Below are 19,802 nucleotides of genomic sequence, written 5' to 3'. Positions count from 1 at the left end.
TGCCCCTAAATGCGGCCGCAGGCTACATGCGTAGTCGGAATGCGGTCGTGAATAGGAAAAAGGTTTGCCACCCCTGGTATAGGTAAACCTTGTATGGGTTGATGAATACACGACTACGGTATCGATTTGTCCATCCGGCCCGCCAAGTACTTCATTTTCCTATATCCGGCCCGCCGACTGGAGAAGTTGCCCGCTCCTGATCTAGCTGTTAATCGGAAGTACGGCTATACTTTCAAAATCGCATTGTGTCTCTTTTCGGCTAACGCATAAACACAAACGACACTACAATATAAGTAATTTTCGAAATCATATTCAGTTAACGTTACGCAGAGGCCATTTCACGCAGTTGTTATGGCGATTTCTCTCATGAAATCTGTACAAACTTCTCTCAATTCTATATCCTACTTTACGAATCCAAGGTGTAAAAGTATAAGTAGTGTTGCCGAAAAACTGGACGTGGAAGTAGTATAAAAACAGAACCACTCGCGCATGCAGTGAAAGAAGACAAAACCTACTTTACTACTCCGCAAATAGAATTACTTCGTCACTGACCATGACCACCTCTGGAAATGGTGGGGGTGGGGATCGCACAATTTTAGCGAAAAGAGTGTGCATTCACACCCATAAGGTGATGCACGACACCAGAACCTGTATTAGAATTATATCGCGTTTATAAATCGTACGGCCCTATGATTGTTTGATTTATAACGTGGTGTAAGTTGAGGTAGGATCTAGTTTTGTGTATCACGGGTGTTTATTCAAACCCGTATATCACGGGTGGTAAACGGGTGTGAATGCACACTCTTTTCTCTAATATAGGGTGGTCGAGATCAGATCCTGGGTGACATTCCCATTAAGTAGGTGTGGGGTGGGCGTTGTCATTCTAATCTTTTGTGTTATCACAGGAATTCATATAGATATATATTACGATTGAAAATCCCTAATACAAGTCGATGACTGAATTCAATGAGGTAAGCCAATATGCTCAACATGGATATAATGACGAATTGAAATACTCTATTTTTCTGCTACGGATCATCATCAGAATGTACCCAACATAAAGTAACTGACTGAGACTGGCGCTAATTATTATAACGACCACCGCGTGTCGTCTGATAATTCACATTGGGTTTTAACAGAGCCGCCGAACAAAGCGTTGAACATTAAATTTTAAAATGGTTACAGTTAGCCTTCATAATACAGATGTCAAATCAACTATTTGTCATGAATATTTGATTAGAATGTATCTGTGATAAATGGAATAGATTTCTGAAAGGGTGTGATTACAGGTTAGGCGTAAGCGTGTTGCTATAAAATTACGGATGCCTTTAAAGAATCAATGAGACTTATTACTATCCGATAGTGATGGGATATATTGAACCTGGTACTTGTCAGAAGCAAAGACTTTCATAGGCTACATCACTACAACCCGGTTGCCCGTTTTGAACCAAGTCCTGACCTGATTAACTCAATGTATACTACAGAAGTGAGATTAGAAGTGACAGTGAACGAGATGGGGAGAAAAACGACCAAATTCTCCATAGATGTGTCTAGGGTTGCATTTAAAACAAACATGTTCAAAACATGTTTCTTTAAAGCCGTGACGCCATGAATATTCAATTGTGACGTCATAGTGGATGGACAATGACAACTGAAAATATAGGTTAATATGGCTCCTTTGACGAATTAGGCTTCCAACCCCTGTCATATAATATACGTACCAAAAAATCTTTAACCAGGACTGCAACGTCATGCAGCAATTTTACTGTCGGCGGTCATCATCATCAGAACCTTCATTCCGCACCACTACATAATATAGCTGTTGAACCGACTATTTCGAGGGTTGAATATCGTATTCGTCGGCTATAGCGGGTGGTAATCGTCCGTAGGCTCATACAACATGTTTCTGGGAAAGTGTTTACACAATTATAGCATAATTATTTACAACCTTAAAATATTTTATTAAAAGGCCTTTGTTTAAAACTGCTTAAAACACGTTTTAAACAAAGTATTTTAAATAACCATTTGTTTTCAATGCAACCCTAGATGTGTCGCTTCATGAACTGTCGATTTTCATTGTATCGCATAAATGTCGGGCCAATATCTACGCTACTGCTACATATACAATTATACATAAAGGAAGACTATATAGGCTATATTAGGCTATCTGATATACTTCTGGATCTCTATATAACTAGGTAGTATTTTAGTGTGTATTCTGAATAAAATGTGACACATACTGTCTGGTTATCTTTATGTATTTCAAACTTATGAATTTCGTTTCACTAGGGACTTTTCCACACTTAGGTGCGAGTCTGAAATGCTTGGGATTCAATTTGTGAAAGATTTTCATTCATGTCAAATCCTCAATCTTTTCGTTTATGCATTTTGCTGGCTATTCAACGGCGACCGCTTAACAGATTGCTTTTCTTCTAAGCACCACTTCGAAAATTGCCTCACGAAATAAGTAATTTGAAACCCGTTAAAAGCTCAGTTTCTAAAATTACGAAATCGGTGAAAATCTGTCTCGTGTTTAAGTGCTCATCAATATTGCAGAAGACAAATCTTTTGTGCGGCACCTCCGATCGCAAGATGCTGCCCAGTGTTTTACGAAGGACAATATTGGATGACAGAATATTTGCGATGTGACAGAGGTCGACTTTATCATTGGTCTTTTGGACCAGGAGGATCGCTGGGCTCTCTCTAACGCCACCAAGCTGTGCATTGGCTGTGAAGCAGTTCCTCGTCCGGCACTGTATGTGTTGAAAATATGAATGAAGCGCAGCATATAAAACTGAATTATTGAAACAGATATAGGGCGCGACAGACGAAACATAAACTGCACTCTGTAATGATATTGTAACAGGTATAGTGTTTATCTGACATGTAAACACTTTGCGTTTCGAGTGTTTCGACCACCCTCATCCGTAGCGAATGTCAGTAAAGCGAGGAATCAAATTTGAAATGTAGGAAATAATTTGTCTGTGTGACATTCGATAGTGTGACTTACTTATAACGAAAAAAAGATCCAGTGCAATATGGTAGTAACGGTACACGATAAGTAGCCTACATAATCGATTGTAAATACCCGAAAACTAAAACACAACATCAGGAAACTATTCCAAGATGCTTTTTGATCACAGATTTCAGGACCTTCAAATGAGAAAGAGAACGGATACATATCAGCCATGGAGAATTAACTGCAGATTTCATTTAATGTAGTGACTGTGATGTGCATTCAGGATGGAATAAAATGTAGGCGTATAGGCGGGTAGGCTTACCATGCGTCCTCTTTTAAGAGGATTAGTCCTCTTTTTTGACCATTTTGAAAGTGTCCTAGGAGGACGCCCTTTTGTCCTCTTTTTTGAGATTTTGTCCTTTTTTTTTTGAAAATTTAGGCAGATTCAGAGCAAATTGCGAGTGATATGCCGCATATTATCACAGAAGTGAAGCTCCGGCGGGTATTTCGGAGTGAAAAACGGTGATTTTAGCTCTGAGCGAAAAGATGACCTTCTTTTTTTTTTTTTTAGTTATCCACCCGGCAATGTGGAGTAAAAAACGTTATTTTGAGCTCTGAGTAGAAGTGATGACCTTTTTTTTTTAGTCATCCACCTGGCAATGTGGAGAGAAAAAGGGTATTATGAGCTCTGAGCGGAAAAGATGACCTTTTTTTTTAGTCAACCGATCACAAAGTGGGAAAAATTAACCGGTTTTTGAGAATTTCACTCCGGTTTTGCAAGTTGCAAATTTCTGAAAAAGTGTCCTCTTTTTTGATTTTCAAAATATGGTAAGCCTAGTATAGGGTAATATCAGAATTGCAAGAAGTGAATTTCGCTTTAACACCTGATGAAGGAGCGGCGCTCCGAAAGCTCGTGTAACTAATAAAGTTATATTCATTCGCAAGTGGACGTTAAAGGTCAACTGCATGTTCGAAAAGACTTTTGCTTATTTCGTAGATTATGTGGTTAGGAATAAGAAAAAAATAATGAAAATGAAAATTACGTGATAGTTTTCAAGTAATTTGAATTACAAATCGAAATTCCGAAAAACGGACCCGAAATCATCCAGCCGTGAAATGACGTCAAGTAGTTGACACAACAAATATCCTTATTATTCCTGTTGGCTGTTAGGTGGGATTCATTGCTTAGATTTGCTGTGGATTTTGGTCATTGACTGAGATCATGAAGGCTGCGAAGGAGATGATTCATAGAGTCAGATGTTATGTCGCGTATGGTTGCTCCAATACGCAATATGCCGTGCCTACAATGTCTTTACATCGCTGCCAAAATCCATCCATATACCGTCAGGCGACCGGACGCCGTCAAGACCAAAAGTGCGGACTTATAGACAACCAAAGGCAGAGACATTTTCAATGATGTATCCGAGATACGCAATGTTGCGGTCGCTGAACTGCCTATGTGATTCTGTGTAAGCTGTCTTCCCTTGAACTTACAGCGCCGCAAAGTCCTATAAGTTTCCCGATGTAAATATACGCGATCTTGAAGTACGGTAGAAAAGTATATTGCTTGAAGTTCCAATTGATCGAATTTCCTTATATCCAAATTATAATACGACACAGTAGTAGCACGAATAAGATATTGTCCCAACAAGATCGGTAAATACAGTGGGGGAACGTCCGGTGGGCCAATTACTATTGACAAACTGTACCCTATCACAGCTATATCCAGAATATTCCCTTAGACCAGACCAGGAAGTATCGTCAAGCCTACGCCATCTAGCGAATACAAGTATGGCTCCTAAATTATTGAACCCCCCAAGATTAACATGAAATGCCTACAGTAACATACCCCCCCAAAAAAGTTATAAAATGACAAAGAACTTTTTTGCAAATTAAGTAAAACATTAGTCCATTAGTGGCTCCTCGTCGGTGGAATCCTCGGTAACTTCCTCTGCAGCGAGAAGCACGACCAATTTGTGGATAGGTCGCTCCAAAAACTGCACATCGTTGATTCTTCTTCCGTACTGATCAATAGTACGGTCGGCGATGCGTATCTTAGCCTTTCGCACCAGCCCATCTGTCGAATTCGAAACCGAGTGTACGATTCCCAATTTCCAAGAGTTTCGCGGAAGGTCATCATCATGAACGATAACAATATCTCCCACTCGAACATTTCGACTAACTTTGCTCCATTTAGTGCGTTGTTGCATGCCAGGTAAAAACTCCCTTCTCCATCTGAACCAAAATTGATTCACAGCGTATTGGGTTCTTCTCCAGCGCCTTCTTGCATAGAGATCTGGCTTGCCAAATTCCCCTGGAGGTGACAACAAAATTTTTGGTTTCATCGTTAACAGATGATTTGGTGTCAATGGTTCTGGCGCATTGACATCACCCAAATTGATAACAGTTAGTGGTCTTGAATTTACCACATTTTCCACTTCTGCGAAAAAGGTTCTGAGTGATTCATCATCCAAATGTGAACCTATTTGACAAAGCAATGGTTCCAAAACACGACGCACCGTAAGAATTTGGCGTTCGACATTCCCATTCATATGACTAGCTTTGGCACGTGAAAGTTGAATTCTATCAGATCACAATTTTCAGACAATAGATAATCTCTGACCTTTTTCTGATTCATCTCACCCATCGCCTTTTGGAAAGCATTCTTTCCCCCAATGATGTTGCTTCCGCAATCACTCAACAGTGATTTTATCGGTCCTCTCCTTGCAAGAAATCTTCTCAATGCATTAATAAATGAATCCAAGTCCATAGAGTTTGTTGTCTCCAAGTGTATAGCTCTGGATGACAAACAAGAGAAAATAACTCCGTACCTTTTCAATACGGATCGCCTTTCTTTGATTTCAAATGGCCCGAAGAAATCGCACGAGCAAAATGTGAATGGACCTTGCTCAGCCATTCTCGACTCTGGTAATTCGCACATCTTTTGTGCCGATAATGGTTTCCGTAATTTCCGACAAGTTATGCATTGGTGGATGTGCTGAGAGACAGCGCTCACACCACCTATAATCCAATATCCATGTTGACGTATCTCATTGTGCGTGATTCCACGTCCCATATGATTGACCTTTCCATGAAAATGGCGAATAATCAAGTCCGTTACGTGAGATTTCCGAGGCAGCAAAATTGGATTCTTTACTTCAGAAGACAAAGAGCTATTACGGATTCTTCCGCCAACTCTTATCAAGCCATCTCTGTCCACAAATGGATCTAGTTTGTACAAAGGACTGCCTTTCTTTACAGAAGAACTCTTCGACTTTGATGCAGGATCAAGACGTTCCATGTCATCAGGAAAGAATTCACTCTGTAAGTCTTTCAAGATGATCCTTTCTGCTACTGATAACCTTTCAATAGTGAGAGAACTGTTTATGGGCAAACCCTTCAATCTGTCTTTGAATTGCAGGCAGTTTGCAACAGCCCGTTTTGCCTTGAACCACGACGAAAACTGTTTCAAGTTTGTATTCCAAGATTTAGATCCCGAATTTTCATTGGAAGTTGTACTGAGTGACACAGCCTTTCTGACTTCCACATCTACCAAGTCATCCACAGCTTCGCCTGATGGATGAGCGTCCTTTGGTATTTCAAATCTTCCCTCTTTCCACAAGAATTGCGGTCCATCCCACCATAACGAAAGTGATAAAAGTTTTTCCAGCGACGTACCTCTGCTTGCAATGTCACTTGGATTATCATGTCCTGCCACATGCATCCATGCAGAAGAGTCTGTCAAATCATGTATCAGTTGAACTCTGTTTGCCACGAAAACATGAAATCGCCTCGCTACGTTATTTATATATCCCAAAACAACATTGCTGTCAGTCCAAAAATACTCTTTCAAATTTTCATACCGCAACTCTGTGTTGAGAAATTTGCTCATCTTGGCTGATACCACAGCCGCAGTCAGTTCCATCCTAGGAATTGACACTTGCTTCAAGGGTGCAACTCTCGATTTTGACATAATGAGAGTGCAATGCACTTTTCCTTTATCATCAACCAAGCGGAGATATGAGCATTGCCCGTATCCATACTCACATGCGTCGGAAAAATGGTGAAGCTCCACTTCCTCAACGGTGCCGAATTCATCAGGTTTCACACATCTTTTGATTTGAATTTTATCCAAATTGTTCAAATCATTTAACCAATCTTCCCATCTACGAGCATAACTTTCTGGTAGCGCAGTGTCCCAATCAAGTTTCATTTTGCACAATTCTTGCAATAATACCTTTCCAACCAGCAGAACAGGGGCTAGAAAACCCATCGGATCAAAGATAGACGATACGACACTCAATACCCAGCAAACACAAAACTTATTAAAGATATTTTTTAAACATCTTCCATGAGTTCAAAAGATGTCCTTCAATGAAGTGCAAAATATATACATTTGTCGACAGAAATGGATATATATAAGATGTCCTGTAGGACATCCTCAAAGATATCCTGATAGACATCCTCAAAGATATCCTGATAAACATCCTCAACGATATCCTATAAGATATTTTTTGTACAATTCGACCCTGTGTGACCCTGAACCATGGTTGGCTAAACCTGCTATATGCTGCACTTCACACATGAACGAATACGAATCCTCAGTTTTACAAATCATGTATGGCTTTTTGTTCTGTATTGCACCAGTTCAAAATACTAAAACATGCATTTGACTAGACCTGGACGAAAAATTGGAATAAAAATGGATGAAGAATGCAGGTAAAATAATAGTCCCTGACATAACATACGTTAGCAAGAAGTAGGCCTTTTTGTTCAGAAGGAAAACTAATTGCCAATTTTAAAAATCAGCATGTATATTAGGGTTGTTCAAAAAATAACTTTTTTTTCCAAATCGCACTCGCCTAGTGACTAAATCGTCAGGTTGTCCAAGAAAACGATGCACACCAAATTTGACTCAATTCCAACCAGTAACGGCCGTGCAATCTTGAATTGAAATTTTAAAATTATTATTAAAAATAAAAAAATAAAAATTCTCAAATTTTTCTGTCAACCCCATGAAATTGTTGAGCTGTCTTCAAAGACGATGCAAAACAAATTTGAGTCAATTTCGGCTGGTAGAAGCGGAACCATTTGAGTTTTTCGTTGATAATTCCACAAAATTTCAATTCAAGATTGCACGGCCGTTACTGGTTGGAATTGAGTCAAATTTGGTGTGCATCGTTTTCTTGGACAACCTGACGATTTAGTCAGTAGGCGAGTGAGATTTGGAAAAAAAAGTTTTTTTTGAACAACCCTAATGTATATGGCTTTCTGTTCTGTATGAAATCAGTACAAAACACGAAAAAAACATGGATGAAGAAAATACGTTAGCAAGAATTAGGCCTTGATACAGAACTGTGCAATCACTTCAGCCAATACTTCTGCCTCCTCCAGTCTTGCTTATGTTTTCTCCTTTATCGTCGTCCTATAACATAAATGAATTGATTACTTTGATTGATTAGCAGTAGAGCAATAGTCATTATATGTGTTTGTTTGTGAGAGTAATGCGGGACGGTCATGTCAAGTCACATTCATCCAAGGATTCCGAACCGTCTTTAGGAAGTCACGACGAACTTGGTGGAGTGTGACAGCCAAGTCAAACTTTACCATCTACTTCGACGACATTGTCGATTTAACTCTGCGCGCCAAATTTGGCTTAATTCCAACATATAGAAGCCAATAAACCAGGGGTTCTCAGCCATCTTTTGGGCGTGGCCCATTTTCGGGTTTGAAAATGTTCTTGAGACCCATCTCTTACCACAGAGTAGCGTCGTAGTCCTTTTCAATGTGTGGTAATCGCCATCACCAATTTGCATATTTCTCTATTATAAGCACCTTTTTATCTTACTAATCATATTTAAATGTAGACCTACAGGGACAAAAAATTGCGCAAAGCACGACAAAAATCTACTTCAACAAACGACCAACAAAGTAATTTTGGGTTCAGTCGAGCTCCCCTAATTGGGTGTTTGGAGTGTGACGGCCCTGGAAGATCGTATAACTCATCGTTATCGTTCTGGGCCAGCTTCAAACATCTCTTTGGTGAACGGGATACTGTAGCTAGCTGTAAAATGTACCTAATATATATACCAGCGAAGTTTCAAATCCCTAATTTTGTATCTCAATGATTTGACTTCTACACGTTGGAATTGAGCCATATTTGCCATGCATCTTGTTCGCCACCGAAATAGCCGACCCAATGCTCCCTCTAATTTTTGACGAGTCTGCACACACTCACCAACTCACAGTAGTGCATAACGACTAAAAAAAATGACATCACTTCAGATTTTTTCTGTGCGCAGAGACCAACTAAGCACTGTGCAATTGCGCACGTGCGCAGTGCAGCTTAGAGGGAACATGGGTCAGGCAATAGCAATCTGAGCCCCCCACGCGGTACGAATGCGACCAGTTGAGGATGAGCTTGCTTCCCGTGTAGAAATGTGAATTGAAAGGAGTTTGAAATGAGTGACGGAATATTGGCAAAAAAGTTTTGGAGACATTGGTTCGTGGTTCCACCGCTAAATCTGAGCAAGTGTAACGAGATGATCAAAAATTTATGCAAGCAAGACCAACAATTTTGACAAAATTAAATGACTATAAATTTTTTTTAAATTATATCACGTCAAAGTTTGGGAACCACTGGTATAGTGTTCTGAAGATGAATGGAAGCGGCCCTGGAGGTAGCAACGATTCACTTACTGTCAAATGATATGATAAAGAACGCAGCTGTCACACAGACGTCAGATTCATAAACAAAATTACCTTGCAAGCTCCAATAACAGTTAGAAATCGTCCCACTTTGGTTGTAATTGTTGTACTCTCGGCCGTAGGATGAGCCACTTTACATGCTCCTTCAAAGATAATATAAGTAGATCAGGGGCTGCATTACAAAACAATGCGGCAAATCGGAATCTCCGCCAGCGGTAACAATCTCTCTCGAATGTGATCACCCCATAGTGTCAAAATTGGTATTTCAAAACATTCCAGACTCAACACCGAGTTGCGCAATCAACGCACTTGTTTGTGATTTTGCCATGTCGGCAATGTCAGTGGAAGATGACTTCAAACGAGGGCTTATAAGGCTGTGTGGTCAGCAACGATTTGCAATTTAGCTGCGATGATCTTTCACAAGAAGGGAAAGCAAAATACTTTAACTCTGTATAAATGCTCTCGATTGTAATATCAGTAACAACTTACGTGTAATAGTCTTGTAAAGAGTAAAATTTTGAAAACTTCTTTTTTGTCCATTTTTGCTTCTTTGACCTTTTAGGCTGAACAATTGCCACACATCTTTTACAGATATGCTTGTCATGATATTTCTGACCGTTGAAGCCAATTGTTCACCGTGAAGTCCTTTCAAAGCAGATATCTGTAGTACAAAATACAAATGGCTCTGCCTTACGATAGTGGTGTGTACCAGAATGAAAAATAACTAGATCAGCCCAAAAAATAAGTAGGGTTTCGATATTTTTCGAATTCACTAATATAGCATCAATTCATCATGGCAAAGTACATGCATAAATGACGATTATACCCCCAAACCCCCCTCTGGCTACGCGCCTGCATAAACATCAAATAACTTGATGGAACGTTGATCTTGACGAGAGGTTAGATCAGGGTGGGCAACTTCTCCAGTCGGCAGGCCGGATATAGGAAAATTAAGTACTTGGGCACCGGATTGCTGAATCGATGCATTATTCGTCCATTTATCTACAAGGAATATATCGTATCTAATGAATGTATTTTAACGACAGCAATGTCACTTCAAAGCCATTTCTCGCCGATAATGGAGAATACAATGTGGATTTGAGAATAACATTGTCATGTAGGCAATCTCGATACTGAATTCATGCGGCCTGCGTCCTCTACCAAATTCAAAAAGTGGCCTACAACCCATTTTGAGTTGGCGCCCCTGGCATAAGCGGTGCCTTACAAAAACCTAGAAGTGTGCCGTGCTACAAGTCGGCGGTTACGGACTCAAAAATAGGAAATATCAGCCTGCTGACCATTGAAGTCGACAAAAATCATGATTACCACACACAGACCACATTAGGTTTGATTGCATCGTCAATGCCGATAATGCAAGTCTTCTCGCTTCAACGAACTTACGCGTAAGCTCCACTCTCGCAACGCTGCGCATACACGTATAATATAATAACATAGTCACTAAAATTTGACGTAGTAAGGAATTAGTGGGGAATCTCGGCAAACTGGGGCGGGGCATTATCATGTAGGACAGAAAACTGTCGGCGGGCCGGACAAAATCACTTCACGGGCCGTATGCTGCCTGCCCCTGGGTTAGATAATCCGGCTAAGTTTGCTCTAATCGACAAAATCATACCAGTTCAGATTTCTTGCAATCGCCGTCAGTCAAGTTCTTTTCCAGTTGTTCCAGCTGAGATACGGTTTGACAGGGGTTTTCAATAAGATCTTCAAGCAAGATTGGGGCTGTTGTACTGTGTTTATTTTTTGAGTCGTCGATGATGTGACCTTTACTTAGATCCATCATCTGGTTCATCTGCTTGGAGCAGAGGTCCATCATCTGGTTCATCTGCAACTTGATGTCTTTGATGTCTTTACGCATCAGAGAAATATATAGAGTGGTCACTGTGTGCAGATGTTGGAGTTGATGAAGAACATGGAGGAGCTAAAAAATTATTTGAATTCAAGAAAACTGGATTGATCATATGCGATAAACTTACCATTACTTTGTGATAGGCCTTGTTGTTGACAGTCAGAATTTTGCAGTTCAACATTGCTTACAAATGAAGGATCGTCTGGAAAATAGAGCGACTCTATTGCTTAAATTCGAGAATGAATCAAAGTGTTAGGAGCTTACTGCATTGGTTGATTCCCTGCAACTGGCCGCCACATTCAATGTTGGGATCATGCTGTTCTTGAACACTCTCCTCACTTGATGATGGCAAACTTGCATTTGAAGCATCATTAACAAGAGCACTTTTGCTTGTCACACTTCTCGCCAGAATCAGGAGGTGACCGCACTCTTGGAGTTGGTATAGGCATGCCTTGTGTCTGAATACTTGGGTTACGTATTTTCTTTGAAGGAACAGCATCATCTACAAAGTATGAAAGTTATACATATGTCACTTCTGCGTATAACATATTAGGCAGAATAACAGTGTAGGCTATACCTTGATTATCAGATGACATGGACTTGCCTAAAAATCTTTTGGCGGCTGACGTTTTCGGTTAGGCCGTTGTAGGTCCTTATGAAGCGGAGGGCAAGCTACTATTGTCTGCAACTGCCCTCACATCACGAAAGGCCTTGACCCATAAATCTAAAACAGATGGATAAGATAGATGGTAAGTTTCCAGATTTATCAAACTACTGGATTTGTAAACAGCGCAACTAGATCTAGAATTACTCAAATTTGAAAACTCGCACAAACTTGAAAAAACGATATTGTATCGCACACGCAAACATAGAACTGCTAATGAAATACTGTACGCAAGTAACTATATATATAGCTTAGTGGTTCCCAACCTTTTTCGGTGTCAGGGCCAAATTTAGAATTTCAGAGTATATAGTTGGGGCCGCACGAATTCGTGACTGCTTTAGATCAATAAAAAGTTCACAAAATAGAGTAAAATCGAGGAGAACTGCTGCTGGGTTTTGCCTCAGCGTATTCAACCGTGAGTCACGTGTTGTACATCTATTCGTAGATTAGTTATCAATACCTATATACAGTAGTGACATAACGTTAGCACTCTACTCAGAACTTTTCTGCAATCCTAATTAACAACTCCTGACTCCAAGCTAAGCAAGTGAATTTTATAAATATAAATTTTATATCATAAATCGATTTCTTTAAATTTTTGTGGGGGACGCAAGACGGCTAGCTCGAGGCCGCGGTTGGGAATCACTGGTATAGCTACATGCTACAGTCTCATTTTTGTCATGATTCAAGTCATCCCAACACTGGTACTGAGTAACGGTAAACCTTCACAAATTATGAGTTGACTTACCGGATGAGCATTTGATACGTATTTTGTACAGAGTCCAATTGCCCGTGTCATATTTCACTTGACGATGATGAAACGATCCGTCCCGTCAAATCGGCAGTTCTAGCTCGCTTGAACCGTAGCCACTCTTTCTGGTATTGCCTACGTCTGTGCTTCCCCCGTCTTATTTTATATCTGGGCATTACCACGTTGTAGGTGAGCTCCCACTACACTATTATAGACAAAAGTACAAGAACATTCGATCACAATGAATGATTTTAGCGACCACCATCTGATGATATTATATAATCCAGCACTGTCACAATAACTTATACGATATTCGCAAAAGTGCAAACCAAGTTCTATACTTTGTGACATTATACCTCACTATATACCTATGTTTCGTATCAAGCATATATAAATTACCATCTACAGTTCAGTTTTCAGTAATCCTCTGAAGGAATATGGTTGGTTGAGCCTTAATTTACCACGATTAATTCCAGAACGCAACTAAACCTAACATATGACTGCGTAGCTGTAAGCCTCCATTACGAGAGCGCTTCGTCTCGTCTGACAGTATTTCGCGCCGAAACTTATGTGAACTCGCAAGGGAGAAATGGCCTCTCGTTTACACTCCGGATCAGAAGCCGGAGTCGTAGCAGGATTTCAGCAGGACTGGATGCGGATTCTGAATTTATTTCGACAGTCGGATTTTGGCAACATTCTTAATTATAATCTTAAATACGACATCATGATTTTGGCAGAATTTTTTTGGACGCAGAACCGGAAATTCTCCAGTCGGATTCTGCGGACTTTCAAATTTCCTTCCAAAATTTGGGAACCGACCAATTCCAATCAAATACAACCCAACCACCGAAAGCAGCGGAGGTGGCGGAGCGCGAGGATGCGGGCTAATATGATATTTAATTTTAGTCTGCAAAATTGCAAGAAAGAGCGTGACACTAGGTGGAACATACGGTAGTGACACAGGTGATTAATCGCCCCATGAGAGTAAAAGTTCAATATAATCTACTGTACATTTATAAACACCACTCTACCATAGTAGGAAGCAATAATCGAATTTGATATTCCTAACAAATATATTTTCAGCATTCGACAAAATTTGGCCAAGAAAAGTTGTGGTTCAGCACAAGGTATGCACATAGCAATTTACAACGTAGCTACGTTACAAATTGCTATGGTATGCACAGGATATGATTTGGACTTGACTGGACAAGAACTAGATATATTTAAGCCGTGCTTCAGCACAAGGTATGGACAAGATATGATTTGGACTTGACTGGACAAGAACAAGATATATTTAAGCCGTGCTTCAGCACAAGGTATGGACAAGATATGATTTGGACTTGACTGGACAAGAACAAGATATATTGATGTCGTGCTTCAGCACACAAGGTATGGACAAGATATGATTTGGACTTGACTGGACCAGAAAAAGATATAGTTAATTCGTGCTTCAGCATAAGGTATGGACAAGATACGATTTGGACTTGACTGGACAAGAACAAGATATATTTAAGTCGTGCTTCAGCACAAGGTTTGCACAAAGATATGATTTGAACATGACTGGAGATGAAAAAGATATATTTAAGTCGTGCTTCAGCACAAAGCATGCACAAGATATCATTTGAACCTGGCTGGACAAGAAAAAGATATCCTGACAGGTTCAAAAGACATCTAGTGTTTGCTGGGTACTGTTCGTCTTGTTACTGGTTTATCCACCAATTCCCTGTGGAACCGAAACACATCCAATGATGGATTCCATAAAATTCCCAAAGACCTCTCTGTCAACGATGACATAGTATCGAAGTCAATGTCCTGCAATCCCTTCGCCCTTTCCGATTTATCAATCGATTCCAATACTTGCATTTTGTTCGACACAAATTTATGCAGTCTCAATCCAGCCTTTCCACATATACCCACGCTGTTTTTCACCAATTCAACAGCTTCATCCACATTTTCTACCGAGGTTAATCCATCATCCACGTAGAAATTGGATCGAACAAATTCTGCAGCCTTTGAGCCGAACTCTTGCTCTCCATCATCAGCGGCCAACTTCATGCCATACATGGCCGCGCCTGGCGATGAGACACTTCCAAAGGGAAATACCTTCATACGATACTCTAAAAGTTCCCTTGAAATATCTCCATCTTTCCACCACAGAAATCTCAGCATATCACGATCCTTTTCATTGACATAAAATTGAAAAAACATTTTTTCAATGTCCGCCATGATGGCTACTTCGTTCTTTCTGAATCTCAACAAGATTCCAGTCGTATTGTCCATCAAATTTGGTCCACTCAATAGTACGTCATTAATGCACAGACCACCGTACTTGGCACTCATATCATTTACAATACGAAGACTTCCTTTCTTGTTATGAAAAACAGGAGAATGAGGTATGTAGTTGATACGACCATTCTTTAAATCAAGTATGTCTTCTGGAACCTTTTCCGCATACTTTTCAATAGTCAGATTCATTTGATCCTTATACTCCTCATGAAGATTCTGGTTTTTACTCAATCTTCTTTTGACCTGCTCCGCTCTTTTCGCAGCCAAAGCTCTGTTGTTTGGCACTCTAACATTGTCGTATTTCAATGGCAGAGGGAATTCGTAATGCCCATCCTCTCTCCTTGCAACACCTTTTGAGAGGATGTCCATAAAACGCTTGTCCTCAACCGACAAAGAAGCTTCCAAATTCCTATGTTCGATGAAATCCATTTCTAGCAAATGATTGATATTCTGTGGACACATAACTTCCTTCGCCTTTGACATGTATACAAAGGCGGTATTCCCGTCAGCAACAACTTCTGAAGTTCCAAAGCCTTCTTCCATTTGTGCATCTCTCACAAAAGTATGATGCGATACCACGCTAGGTGATTCACCCGTCAAGTCTTTACAAACATTACCAACGATTCCCCAACCAAACATAGATAGTTGACCATATGGATCCGAATCACCACCGGCTACAATCTCACGAGGACGTAACGCGTTGGGAACATCAGCACCAATTAATATTCCAACCTTCATAGATGGGTCGTAGGGCATAATTTTATCCGCAATGCTCCGAAGATGAGCCCACTCTCTTGCAACCTGAGGTTTGGGGATTTGTGAAATTTCAACTGGAATTTCTGCTCTTGTGTACACTTGAGGAATAGTGACAGAAGAAGTTTCATCGATACTTGAAACTATAATTCCAGTGATCCTGCTTGAGTTAATGACTGCACCAGATTTGTACAATGTGGACATCTGCAACTTAGTATTGACAGATTCCAGTCCTAAACTTTCCTTCAGATCATCAACCATGAAAGTCCGATTACATTGACCATCTAGCGCACAATAACATTTGACCTTCTTGGATGGATTGGCAGCAGTACTCACATAAACCGGAACGATCATAGTATTTTGCTTACCTCCCTTCTGTCCTTCCTTGGAGCACACTTGCGTACATTTCGAGTCCACCTCATCAGTTTCTATATGCAGCGATGTCATATGCCTCCTTTTACATATCCTGCAAGTTATTCTTGCTGTGCAGAACTTGGCCATGTGGTCTTGCGATGAGCCACAACCAAAACATAGTCCTCGTTTCATTATAAATTCCCGTTTCTCCATATGGGATAGCTTTCCAAAGCCTTCACAATCATCAATGTGATGTAGTTCTTCACAAAAATAACACTATGTCCTTGTAGCACTCGTGTCGTCCTGACATTCTGTCGAGAACGATGTGACCTTAAATTTTCCTTTATAAGAGTCTTTATAGCTCACTACTTCAGGAGAGCCAATTTTCCCTTTATCATTTGGCGAATCCAGATCATCCAATTCTGGAATATTCATCTTTTCGGCACAGACATCGACAAATCCTGCCACTTCTTTCAATGGTGGATATGACGCCTCACCATATTTACTTTGCCATTTGTAAACTTCATCCCGCCATTTACCTCTCAGAAATTGCGGTAGTTTTCCAATGATTTTATTACTCTCAATGGCATAGTTCAAAACACCAAGCGCAGGTATTTTCTGCTCAGCTGCCGCTATTTGATCCAAAAAGTCTGCAAATTTTCTTAGACCAATCCCATCTTTGACATTGATTTTTGGCCAAGAGGATAGTCGATTCAAAAATGCATTTCCAATTACATTGTCGTTGCCGTATCTAGTTTTCAATCTCTTACGTGCTCTTTCATAGGCATCTCTATTCTGCAAGAGCAGTAAACCCTTTATCATTTCCTTAGGCTCACCAGATAGATGCGACTCTAGATAGTTCAAGAGCTCATGCACATTGCATGTCTTCGATTGAATCAATGCATCAAACGAAGTTTCCCAGGCTAAATATTCAAGAATATTGCCATCAAAAACACCAACCTTAATTTCTGGTAGACCACAGGATCGTGCCAACATAGCATTCGAAACAGCCAATTCCTTCAAAACCTGATCCAGATTTGCATTAACATGATATATCCCATGAGCACCATCGTTATTAGGAGCTCTATCCATTACATTTTCGGTGTTATCCAGTACACTACTCGGTTTCGACTTCCGCCCTCTATCCATTAGCCTTTGTATGTCTCGTTGATTCTGAGCCGACAGGTCCTTCATCTTCTGCTCGTAGTCTCGTTGGTTCTGTTCAAGCAGCAGAGCAGTCTCTCTATCAGGAGAGTTTGAATCTTCTAGTACAACAAGCCTATTTCGTCTCGCAGTGGGCTCAGAGAACTTAGCCTTCGTTTCGCCATTGTACTCATCCAAATAATCCTTTGCGTTGTAGCCAGTCTCTTCTACCCGATCTTGTATATCCTTGAATGAACAAGAAATTGCTTCCGATTCCTCTGGCCTAAGACGAGGCTCAAGATCAATCCAAAAATCTTGTAGTAGAGCAAACTTCTTTCGCATATCTAAATATGCTTTTGAAACATATTCCCGACCGTCCCGTGACTCTAGTAGGTCATTCAAACATTTGCACTGTCGCAATACCTCTTTGACATGGAAGTCAAACTCTTGCTTCATGTTTTCAATATAAGCGGAGGTTCCTCTAGTTCTCCTGTCCGATATCACGGTGTGGCCATGCTTGTAATCCTCGGCCATGATTCTATTAGGATCCGAATCTACGTTATCTTCACCCACCAAAGTAGAATTCCTTGAATTAGTACCATTTCGGCCACCACCTGAAGCCTTTCCAGACTTCTTCTTATTTCTTCCAGGAGTCATTATGAAACCAGAGTACACCAACTTAGTGTTTTCTTCAACAGAAGTGTGTCCTTTTCTCCAATATTAGTATAAATGAAGCAAGTCCTATTACCGGCACCAATCCACACAGTATGGAATTGTCCTTTCCTTATGTACCGATAGCCGTCCTGTCCTTTGTTTAGTTCCGCTTCCAGGCGTTGCACTGTATATTCCAATACTCCACAAACGGACCTTTGATCGTATTTACTCCACGACCGGACCTTTAGCTGTATTTACTGTTGCGGTCGCTGAACTGCCTATGTGATTCTGTGTAAGCTGTCTTCCCTTGAACTTACAGCGCCGCAAAGTCCTATAAGTTTCCCGATGTAAATATACGCGATCTTGAAGTACGGTAGAAAAGTATATTGCTTGAAGTTCCAATTGATCGAATTTCCTTATATCCAAATTATAATACGACACAGTAGTAGCACGAATAAGATATTGTCCCAACAAGATCGGTAAATACAGTGGGGGAACGTCCGGTGGGCCAATTACTATTGACAAACTGTACCCTATCACAGCTATATCCAGAATATTCCCTTAGACCAGACCAGGAAGTATCGTCAAGCCTACGCCATCTAGCGAATACAAGTATGGCTCCTAAATTATTGAACCCCCCAAGATTAACATGAAATGCCTACAGTAACACGCAACGCGCAATAAAGTTGACTGCTGACCACGGAAACTCTCACACGTAGTGCCGACGTACTGCAGTAGTGCCGTTCATACTTTATTTTCACTCACCAGTGAAATTGTGGTAATGGCTGAGGAACGCACTACTAAAGCTATACAAGGTGTCCAAAATCGGTAAGTGAAAATGTACTGTGTCATCTAGTATTGTAAGAGTGTAACTAACCGTTTATAGTAGTATTGACTGTGGTACGGTAGTCATCAAAGTATAGTTATTGTTTACACTCATGTGCATGTGCAAATAACTGAAATAAGTATGCCTTGAAAAACTTTGAGTAGAAGTGTACGTAGTCTGAAATAAAGCCACTTGAAAATCAATCAAGCAAAAAGATGTATAAAGGCATTAGTTAATAGGAGTCTGCAACCTGCTGACTTCATATGATCTATAATGACTATGTCGCAGACCTGATTTTAATGGAAGAGTTGCTATTACTTTTGAAAATGAACTTCTGTTTGTGTACATATGTAGTCATATAATCATATTAGTTACTTAAGTTACTGAATGAGGAGTGTCAGATATCAGTGACCAAACCTCTCAACATATTGACAGCTCAGTAAAAGATGAAAACGTATCACTATCACCATAACAGTCTAAAAGTTAGGTAGGATGCAGTTGGCAATCCTTCATTTTTATGATACTTCGGAACAGCATTTGGTATACTGCCTTTGATTCGGCTTTGTTATAAAACTCTGCAATGTTTTTACACCTGCTCTAGATTCCTGCAATGAAGAAGTTGACGCATGCATTCAAGCAAGACCAGATACGGCGGTGTCGACCAAGTCTATTGCGATGGCTCATCCTCATTCAACTAGCAGCATCGTGAAAATTAGTTGAAGCTATTGCTGGACAAAAGAAGCTATTGTTGGACACAAAACTCTATATTTCTCTCCCTGACACAGTTGTACTGTTGATGGATTGGTTATGTTGCATTTATTATTTTCAATACAATTA

The 19,802-nt window shown here is 40.2% G+C and overlaps 4 protein-coding genes across 7 annotated transcripts in view; 1 reads left to right on the top strand and 3 right to left on the bottom strand.

Moving 5' to 3' along the window:
* LOC145438036 (uncharacterized) overlaps positions 1-19,802 on the top strand; it is a 122,523-nt gene that overhangs the window by 31,893 nt on the left and 70,828 nt on the right. The window lies entirely within an intron of this gene.
* Positions 4,500-5,517, bottom strand: LOC145437759 (uncharacterized). The gene has a single exon (XM_080315052.1). The coding sequence runs from the start codon at positions 5,509-5,511 to the stop codon at positions 4,864-4,866; it is 648 nt and encodes a 215-aa protein (XP_080171178.1). The 5' UTR covers positions 5,512-5,517; the 3' UTR covers positions 4,500-4,863.
* Positions 7,580-13,465, bottom strand: LOC145437756 (uncharacterized). 4 transcript variants are annotated; one of them, XM_080315047.1, is made up of 8 exons: positions 12,947-13,465; positions 12,112-12,258; positions 11,799-12,036; positions 11,668-11,736; positions 11,301-11,606; positions 10,157-10,328; positions 9,722-9,810; positions 7,580-8,384 (listed from the first exon to the last, which is right to left on the bottom strand). In XM_080315047.1, exons 4-8 carry the CDS (start codon positions 11,713-11,715, stop codon positions 8,328-8,330), a joined length of 672 nt encoding a protein of 223 aa, XP_080171173.1. In that variant the 5' UTR covers positions 11,716-11,736; positions 11,799-12,036; positions 12,112-12,258; positions 12,947-13,465; the 3' UTR covers positions 7,580-8,327. The 4 variants fall into 4 exon arrangements, with proteins under 4 accessions (XP_080171173.1, XP_080171171.1, XP_080171172.1 ...); XM_080315045.1 differs by having other exon boundaries at positions 11,662-11,736; positions 12,947-13,462; XM_080315046.1 differs by having other exon boundaries at positions 11,662-11,736; positions 11,799-12,258; positions 12,947-13,462.
* LOC145437967 (uncharacterized) lies at positions 14,621-16,614 on the bottom strand. The gene is made up of 2 exons (XM_080315336.1): positions 16,357-16,614; positions 14,621-15,666 (listed from the first exon to the last, which is right to left on the bottom strand). Exons 1-2 carry the CDS (start codon positions 16,553-16,555, stop codon positions 14,621-14,623), a joined length of 1,245 nt encoding a protein of 414 aa, XP_080171462.1. The 5' UTR covers positions 16,556-16,614.

The sequence above is a fragment of the Botryllus schlosseri genome, chromosome 4 (assembly GCF_051294905.1).
Source record: "Botryllus schlosseri isolate E-star chromosome 4, Bs_hap1, whole genome shotgun sequence".
Lineage (NCBI taxonomy): Eukaryota > Metazoa > Chordata > Ascidiacea > Stolidobranchia > Styelidae > Botryllus > Botryllus schlosseri.
This window is presented reverse-complemented; position numbering and strand designations above follow the sequence as displayed.

What these genes read in the sequence shown, in the direction of transcription:
- LOC145437759 (XM_080315052.1), bottom strand. Translation starts at nt 5,511, where the DNA reads ATGAATGGGAATGTCGAACGCCAAATTCTTACGGTGCGTCGTGTTTTG.
- LOC145437756 (XM_080315046.1), bottom strand. Translation starts at nt 11,715, where the DNA reads ATGTTGAACTGCAAAATTCTGACTGTCAACAACAAGGCCTATCACAAA. An exon ending in TCTTTACAAGACTATTACAC is followed by an intron (nt 9,811 to 10,156) that starts GTAAGTTGTTAC and finishes TTATCTTTGAAG; the next exon opens with GAGCATGTAAAGTGGCTCAT. An exon ending in CTGTTATTGGAGCTTGCAAG is followed by an intron (nt 8,385 to 9,721) that starts GTAATTTTGTTT and finishes TTTATGTTATAG; the next exon opens with GACGACGATAAAGGAGAAAA.
- LOC145437967 (XM_080315336.1), bottom strand. Translation starts at nt 16,555, where the DNA reads ATGGAGAAACGGGAATTTATAATGAAACGAGGACTATGTTTTGGTTGT. An exon ending in CAAGGAAGGACAGAAGGGAG is followed by an intron (nt 15,667 to 16,356) that starts GTAAGCAAAATA and finishes ATCATTTGCTAG; the next exon opens with AAATGGATTTCATCGAACAT.